We start from the raw sequence: 9,406 nt of genomic DNA, 5'->3' as shown, positions 1-9,406 counted from the left end.
AAATATTTTGAAAAAAAACTTTTGCAACATTCAATATGCTTTAAGATGATGCATGCGTCTTACATTAAACCTCAAATACATTTGTAAGTCATTGCAATGATAATTCCTACACTCATTGAGGTAAGTCACCTTGGGGCAATCTTAATCAACTAGTAAGAACATGAATTTCTATCCAATTAATACATGAACTTAAAGTATTAGGTATTCATAAGTACTAATAATTGTTTCACATTTAACCATCATTTTAACTTAAGTAGAGCTTCGTGGGAAGTTACTTAACTAGAATGAATTTAAGTATATAACCATCAACTCAACATCTATCATTATGTATACCTTGAATGAGTCGTCTTAAGAGAATCTCAACGAGTAACATGCATGACTAGTTGTCCTCTATAAAAGAAAAAAAAACTTCTTTAGTGAATTCCACATGATAATTCCTACCTCAGTGCCAACAAATTATCATATGCTATCACAGGATAATTATCTCTTTTAAGGAAATGTCTCAGTGAAATCCACAAAGACAATACCTACCTTAGGGTCGGCAAATTGCCATGCCATCAAAAGAGGCCATTGATGGAGGCAATAAGTCTTGCGTATAAACCTTCTCCCACTCAACCTTTTAAAAACATGTAAGGTTTTTGTTTTCAATTTCAATCATGAATGATTAAAATGTCATGACAAGTACATGTGACATTCTTTTCCTAAACTATATGGCATACTTATCATACATATGCATGAACATACATTCCAGTCAATTTAAAATATCATAATGCTTATCATATAAAACCATAAAAATTAAATGACTCTAACCAGCCAAAATTTTCATGATTCCATCCTAGAAAAAATAGATAATAAAAAATTTACATTTATGGGTCTTTTAAGTGAAAGCCAAATATCCTAGTTTTGGGTTCCCCAAAACCCAAAAGGCTTGAAAAAACTCAGCAAAAGGATCCACCTCCAAACTGCCATCACCAACATGGGTCATCGTTGTCATTGCTGATGCCACTGTCATATCATCACCGTCGGGCCACTGTTGGCCATTGCCGCCGACCATTCAACCATCATCGATCAGACCACTATAGGTCGTCACTGGCCAAACCACTATTAGTCTTTTATCAGTTGGTTGGGTTGGGTTTGTGTCTTCACAATTAGTTTTATATGGGTCTCGATTCTCCGAGATTTGTCGAAAAATTGGTTATGAAAACCCTAAGTCCGTTTTTGGCTCACATGAATTATTCTAAAAAAATTAAAATTAAAACTTACATGGAGATTATAGTGCATGATCTAGTTTCATACCCCAAAAAATTAACAAAACTTAAATTTACACCCAATCTAATTTCTAGGAATCACAATTTTAGCAAAATTACTTTATCATATATATATAATAGAATAATAAAATATATTCAATCACATACATAATAGCAAAACATGCATATAACCAAAGAATGCCACATTTTATAAAAAATAATCAAACATGAATAAGAGAGAAAATTTAATATCGATTTATACTATAAACATAGAATAACCTGGCTCTAATAACAACTGTTGAAAAAATCTGGTTAAGAAAATGATTTTTAGTTACAGTGAAAGTTTAAAAATTTTTAAAACAGAGCTGGTTTTGTAGAGAGAGATAGGAGAATCCTAGTTGAATAAAGGTTACACAAATAATATTTATTTAATAGAAAACCTTCTAACTAGGAGAGTGATGTGTGACACACCCTAATAAATATTACAAGGGTTGTTGCCCCTTACTTATTGTATGAAAGGGATTGGGCCTCTCCTGTATTAGGTTCAATTATATGTATTTACTAAACTTTTGACCTAATACTTTATAATTGAGTCCAACCCAATATTTATGTTCTATTTCCAAAAATAAATATTATTTATTTAAATAATTAAATTAACTAAATTACTTTCCCAATTAAATAATTTTCTCAACTCAATTCTAATTCTACTAAAGTCATGACAATTTTACCATAAAAGAATCTATGAGGAAATATATTTAATTTCAATATTCAATGGATTTATAATGACTAATTAGTTTGATTCCATTTTGTACTTTAATTATTTAATTATAATTAATTCAATAATGATTCGTAAACCTTAATTTATTTCTCAAGTTAGTTCTGTACTTAGTGAGAAAACATATTCATTTGTGAATGCAACTCATTTCTCTAACTTCATCATTTCCATTCTCTCTTTTTTTCATTTGGTTCTACATCCAATTCATTTATGGTTTCAATGAGCTAGGTACTGATTGGGCACATATAATTAGGGCTTAAATAATTTATAATTAAGTTCTAACTTTTCACCTATTAATTATAAATTTATTTAGTTACGAAGTTATTCCACTATCGTATCGTAACTGAGCTATCCCTAATTTCATACCATTATGAAAGCTACTTAATAAGTGCTTGTCCACTAACCATGTCATAAGTGTGTTACCCTAATAGGTGATAAATGTCATGAGTAACATGTTTTAGCCTCATTCTTAATGTGTTTTTGGATAATTATTAAATTTAAATAGTGAAATTTATTCTCCTAATTCTTTAAATTAATGTTTCTATACTTAGGAGAGCCTTTGAGAGCAAAAGGAGTGAAAAATGAGTGAAAACCAAAAAATTAGAGCAAGTTTCAAGAGCCATACAGGCTAAACACACGGCCATGTGAGCCACATGGGCTGCCACACAGCCATATGCCAAACTGTGTGGATTTTGTAAATCGCACTCTAAACATGCGGGAAAATACAATTTTTTGGTTTTTCAGGCATTCTAAGACCTGTATATGAAAAAAAATAAGAAGATGGGAGAGAGTTGCTATAGAATACTCAAGAAAACGACTCGAAAAACACCATTAAAGTCGACTCTGAAGTAGATTTCCATTAAGATTGAAGATCTCCTTTTGATTTCTTTGACGTTTATTATGATTTTCTTTGTTTCTTGTGGTTAAACTGTCGCTAGGATGTTTTTATTTGCTATCATGAACTAATTTTCCAAATACCTAGGAAGATGAACCCTAGGATGGATTTTGTTATTTGATTTCTATTTTTACGCAATAAATACTTGGATCTTATTCTCAATTATGTGTGTTTAATTATTGGTTAAATATTTCTAGACTATTAATCCATGTTTGATGTGCTTAAATTAGAGGAGGAATAGACCCTATTTAAGAGTAGATCTAGCGTAATTGAGTGGAGTTCCATGCAATCCTAGAAATAGAATGACATAAATCTACTGGATTAGACTCAAATCTAATAAGGGGATCCATAGATCAAGTTATTGTGACAATAGAGGTTTTAATTAGAAAGAAATTTTAATTAATCAATATAGAGTTAGTTGCTCTTAGTCTTGAAGAGAGATATTAGCATAACTTAGGGATTTTTACGGATTAAGATATTAAGTGAAGAAATTGAGTAATTTAGACTGATAATGACAGAATTCTTTCCTAGGTATTGTCTCACTTCTTGGTTGTTAATCATTTATTTTCCTAATTTGTTCTTTGATGTGTTCTTTAGTTAATCAATTTAGTTAATTTTAGTTTTATCAATCACTCCAATTTGTTGGTTAAATAATAGAAAGACGGTAATTAGTAGTACTTTTAGTCTTCGTGTGAACAATATCTGTGCTCACCGTAGCTATATTATTAATTAATAAGTGCATTTGTCTTTGTTGAATTTTTAGTTGGTTTACGACTGCACCAATGGGATATCCTTAATCTCTTTAGGATAAATCTGCTCTTCCAATATGACACTATGTAATATCATGGTAACTATTACGTCTTCCTTTAGGAAAAGTCAATTACTATCAAATAGTAATCAAGACATTTATCACAAAGACAAACGACTCATGGCCACATTTATTTTTAAGCTATCATGTAATTCCGATAAGAGGATATCATTTACCCATTAGTTGGGTTATGAATTTCACTATTGTGAATGATGCTATATACTGCAAAAGTCATATATCCAATGCACAAGATTTCAATTCCTTATATATTTGAACTCAGACTTTTATTTACAAAAAATATACAAGTCACACATACATAGTCTATCATCCACTCAAGATTAAGATATGCTAGACTATGAACGTCCCAAGTGAATAAATCCATAAACGAATTAAATCCATAAACGAATCTAGGATCTATTCTACTTAGGTCATGTTTGATGTACTGTCAGTCCAATCAATCACATCTATGTCTCTATCTTCTCATTTGCTCTGATGCTTAAGAAAAAAACATCTCCCCAAGTGGACTTGATAGAAATCATATTAGTCTTTTAGTTGGTTTGCTTATTTCTGATTAGACTAAGGACAAGTTTATGTTCATCTACTAATACAAGCCGTCTTTTCGTATTAAGATTCAACCATATAATACTACTTAATATTAGTTAAATTTTAGATAACTAGTGAGTCAATATTTACTTCTATTTTGCTTTGCGAGCAAAACATTGAGGACAATATACAAAAGGTATTGATGTAATTAATGAATATTTTTATTAAACCAATTTGTGTAAAAAAATACAAGTTACAAAACAAATATACTACACTTAGGAAACTAGATCCAATATGAAAATGGTTAATGGTGAGGGGTTTTGAATGGTGTGAAAGTTGAGCTTAGCCTAATGATGGTATGAGAAAATGATGAAGATGAGTGTGATTGAAGAAAGCTTAGATTTCAGTTGAGAGAAGGACCTTAGAGTGATGAAGTAAAATGGTCAAGGAACTGAGAGAGGTTTAGGAAAAGGCATGACGGTGAGATTGTCCCTACCTATGAGAGTGATTGAGAGACTATCAGAAAATAGAGACATAGATATGATTGTTTGGATTGACAAAATATTGAACAGAACCCAAGTAGAATAAATCTTAAATTTGTCCACAGATTTATTTACTTGTAATGTTCATATTGTGTCTTTCCTCAATCCCGAGTAAGTAATGGGCTATATGTGTGTGACTCGTTACTTTGATATATTAAAAGCCTAGGTTCAATTGGTAATAGAGCTGAAAGTTGGTACATTGGGTATATAGCTTCTGCATGACATAGCTTCACTTATAATAGTGGAATTCATAGCCCAAGAAAAAAATGGATAAATGATATCCTCCCATTGGCTTTACATGACAGATGGAAAAGTAAAGTGGTCATAGGTCATTTGTATGAGACGAATGATTTAATTACTATGTGTTAATAATTGACTTTTCATTAATGAAGATGTAATGGTTACCTTGAGATAAAATAAGATCAAATTGGATGAACGGATTTAACCCAAAGATATTGAAGATATCCTATGAGGGTAACACACATATGACAAGGTCATTAGATGAGTACTTGATAAATAACTTTCGTAATGGCATATATTAGGGAGTGTTCAGTTGTTGTACTTTAGTGGAATAACTCAATGACTAAATAATATTGTAATTAATATTTGAAGAGTCAAAACTTAATTTCAAATTATTTGAGTCTTAATTATATATGTACAATCAATCCCTTCGCTATCTTGGTATAACCTTGATGGTTTACATTTGAATCAATGAGATGAATAAATGAAAATAATGAATTAGAGAAATAAATCTCATGTATCACTATCTGTAGTGAATGCGTTTTCCTAATATAAGCAAGAGATTACTTCAATTTAAATTTTTTTTCAAATTATTATTTAAATTATTGTAATTAAATAATTAAAGTTCGAATTAAAAATTAAATTAATTAGTCATCCCAGTCTTGTTGAACAAGACAATTAATTTTATTTACTCATAGTTTCTAGTATGGAAAAGTCATCACGACTTTAATAGAATTACAATTGTGTTGGAAAAATTAGTTAATTAATAAATTAATTAATTAATATTTGAGAATAAAAAACAAGTTATTGAGTTGGTAAAATTATATGGGTTGATTTAAAGACCAAATAACATATATAGTTAACCCAATACATGAAAATGCTTACTAAGCACCAAATCATATGAAATGGGCAGCAACCCTAATCGTTGATAATGGTTTCCCACCTCCCTTAGTTCGAGATGGACTAATTATCTTCGATCAAAATATTAATATCCGGCTTCTACTTGTTCAACCAACTCTTATTATTATTTTTTTATAAATAGAGATCATTATCGAGGTAAAACGTAGATCTTACTAAACGTTGTCATTCTGTCAAAATTCATTAAGATTTATTTTTTCAAATAAATTCTAATTATGAGAGAGTTTGTTTTTTAGAGTTCTAGCATTTGAGAGTTATTGATAATCTCATTGAGTATCAATAAAAAGTTTTCATAGTGTTCATCAATTTGTAATTTAGAGCCTACACTTTAAGAAACCGAAATTCGAGAATAGAAAGAAAATCGTGCAGATCAAAATCCAAGAAATATTTATATCACCTATTTCCAAACACTAATATTAATTTAGTAAAAAACTTATTGTTATAAATAACATAAAAAAAATCTTCTGGAATGCAGCAAAACTGTTTTATAAGCCAAATTTGGCCAACAAATAAGAGTTGACATTGATAGGTGATGGTGATGAAATTTGGAGTTGAGTGCAGGCATTGGCAAGCCATGAGTTGGTGGTAGCCATGTTGAATTTGAATTTTGAGTTTGAGGAAAAACCCAAAACAAATTCAAAATTGAAATTTATCAAATTCAGATATAACAATATAATAGAATCAACTTTAACATCTAACCCAAAATAAAGTTTATCCCTAAATTACTACACCATTAGTTTTTGAAACACTGAAAATGGGCAATTCGATTTTCAAAAAGTTCCAACTGTAGCCTGCCCACCCAGTAAACATATCGGTCCATTATTCCCCTGGCCTGACAAATGTCTAGCACCTTTGCTAGACAAAATTATAAACCATTTTATTTTCAAATTACTATTTTATTTGAGATGATATTTTAAAGGGATTGATTTACATCTATACTCGAAAATAATGTATTAAGTGAAATTGTAGTGCATGGTATTTCACGAATCGCTTTCTATATTAACATACTTAGAAAATTATTTTTATTTTATTTTTAAATGATGTATATAACTATTTTATTTATATTATTATTGCAAGCCAACATTTGTAGTTCTGTATATGCCAAAGCCATGCAATTATTGCAACTTATTTTGCCATCTAATCTTTTAAAATTTAGAGCTCTACTTGTCTGCCAAAAATCCAACTGAATGGAATCCTTGGAGCTTCCTTAGACCTTGCTTTAGCTCTCTCCTCTAACCTTCTGATTTTCGGAGCCAGCAAACATACATATTCCTGAGCCTTTCTTCCCTCACTTGAAAGCTCACTTAGCTCCTTAACTTTCCATTTATCCACCAAAAACTCCAATATATCAGCATAATCATCGGCAGTGTAAACCCCAAGTCTTTGTGCAACAGCGGAGAAATGCTGGTAAAGGTTATCATCTTCACCATCATACACCAGATGAGCCGGCATTGTGATTTTCTTCTTCATCATCTGTGCGAAAGCAATAACGGTTCCATCTGGATCCATCTCGAACAGCTTCTCCACGATTTTCGTGTAGGCAATCTCGTGGCGTTTCTCATCTGATGCTACTGTTCCACAGATTCGAGCCAACAAGGGGTCCCCGTGTTTTAAAGCAAGCCTAGCAGTGTTTCCATGAGAGATGAAAGTCGCCCTTTCTTGAAATGAAGTATAAATGAAAGTGAGATAAGGGTTGTTTTCTATTCCAACGTGCATCCCTGAACCTATCAAATACTGAATTGTTTTCTCAATTTGACTCATATTTACCCTTCCAGACAAGTAAAGATACCTATTTAGAACATCCCCGTGTCTGTTTTCTTCAGCCGTCCACCCCCTTGTCCAAATGCCCCAACAATTGGCGCTTGCATCAGCTGCAGCACCAACTCCAACTAAGCGATTGAGAATTGCATGATATGTTGGAAGAGCTTCTTCAGTGATCATATCTCCAACAAGGGCAACAAAGTAATCATCTGGGATCTCCATTGCTCTCTTTCTCAGTTCCTTAACTTGCTCCTCGAATCCATCGGAGGCCGAATCGGGTACAAGCTCTTGGGGCTGCCAACTTCTTTCAATGGGTTTCAACAATGGTAGAATGTTGTTCTTAACCCAACCCTGCATCTCCATCGATTTGAAGACTTCACACTTTTGATGTGGAATGGAGTGAGTGACTTGAAAACCCACTTTCTTATCAGCCATTCTTAAAGGTTTCTTCATGTTTGTTGAGGCCATGAAGAGACTGGGAGATTTGAGCCTAAGACTGGATATAGGATGCTCTAGAGCTACGTATGGCAGTTTCTGAGATGGACAAGTGATGGGATTCATCAATTTGTTCACTGCCATTTATTTGCTTTTTCCTGTTGGAATCCTTTGGTTTTTGGGTACAGTTCCCGTAAACAAGGATACAATTTATATGGATGCTGACAATAAATAATAAAAAGAATAAATTATATTAAAATATATTAAAAAACATAATTTTTAGATATTAATAAAATAATTTCACGTTATTAAATTTTTAAGATAATAAAATATTATTATACATTCATCTATGTATAATATATCTTCTTCAATTTAATTTAACTTTAATTAAATTTTTTAAAATAATTAATTTTTTAAATTATAAACAATCATCTTTTCTTTTTTTACAAATTTTAATCATTTTTTATAAGTTAATATTTTTTATTTTTGTACAATCAAAATTTTAAAAAATAGTAATTTTTTTAATAATTTTTCCATGTTATTGACATATAATTTTGATAATTATTTTACCCTAAACCTTAAACCTTGAACCCCAAACTTTAAGGTTTATGGTTTTGGTTTGGGATTAAAAGTTTAGGGTTCAAGGTTGTGTTTTGGATTCTGGGTTTAAGGTTCAAGATTAGGATTCATGTCCAAGATTTAAGGGTTCGAGGATACGATTTATGAGTCTGGGGTTCATCATTTAAGGGTTTAGGATTGCATGTTTGGGGTTCAGATTTAGGGTTCAAAGTTCTATGTTTTGGGTTCAAAATTCAAGATTTAAGGATTTGGGTTTAGGATTCAGGATAAAAAAAAGGACATAGAAAAAATTGTTGAAACGTTATTAAATAATTAAAAAAGGACCATGAATAATGTGGTGGATATGGTCTAAAAAATAATTTCTCTATGAATGAGTATATAACAATTTCATATTTTTAAAATTTAATGATGTGACAAAATTTTATTGATACTTAATTTTTAGAATCATTCTAATATAAATTTTGAAATTTTTTCAAAATGAAATTATGTAATGAAACATCAATCTATATATATAACTACTACTAATATTTATCTAAGACGCATATTAATAACACTGCTGAAATTAAATTGATCAATGCAATAAAATCTATTCCCTCTAACTATGTTTTCTTTTTCTCTTAAGTATTTTTTTAAAATAATTTTTTTTTGTCAAAATTAGTATCG

The 9,406-nt window shown here is 30.7% G+C and overlaps 1 protein-coding gene across 1 annotated transcript; it reads right to left on the bottom strand.

Moving 5' to 3' along the window:
- Positions 1-7,011: 7,011 nt before the first annotated feature.
- LOC107956677 (stearoyl-[acyl-carrier-protein] 9-desaturase, chloroplastic) lies at positions 7,012-8,354 on the bottom strand. The gene has a single exon (XM_016892255.2). It carries the CDS (start codon positions 8,306-8,308, stop codon positions 7,121-7,123), a length of 1,188 nt encoding a protein of 395 aa, XP_016747744.2. The 5' UTR covers positions 8,309-8,354; the 3' UTR covers positions 7,012-7,120.
- Positions 8,355-9,406: the final 1,052 nt, after the last annotated feature.

The sequence above is a fragment of the Gossypium hirsutum genome, chromosome A07 (assembly GCF_007990345.1).
Source record: "Gossypium hirsutum isolate 1008001.06 chromosome A07, Gossypium_hirsutum_v2.1, whole genome shotgun sequence".
Lineage (NCBI taxonomy): Eukaryota > Viridiplantae > Streptophyta > Magnoliopsida > Malvales > Malvaceae > Gossypium > Gossypium hirsutum.
Note: the sequence above shows the minus strand (reverse complement) of the source record. Positions and strands in the feature narration are given on the sequence as shown.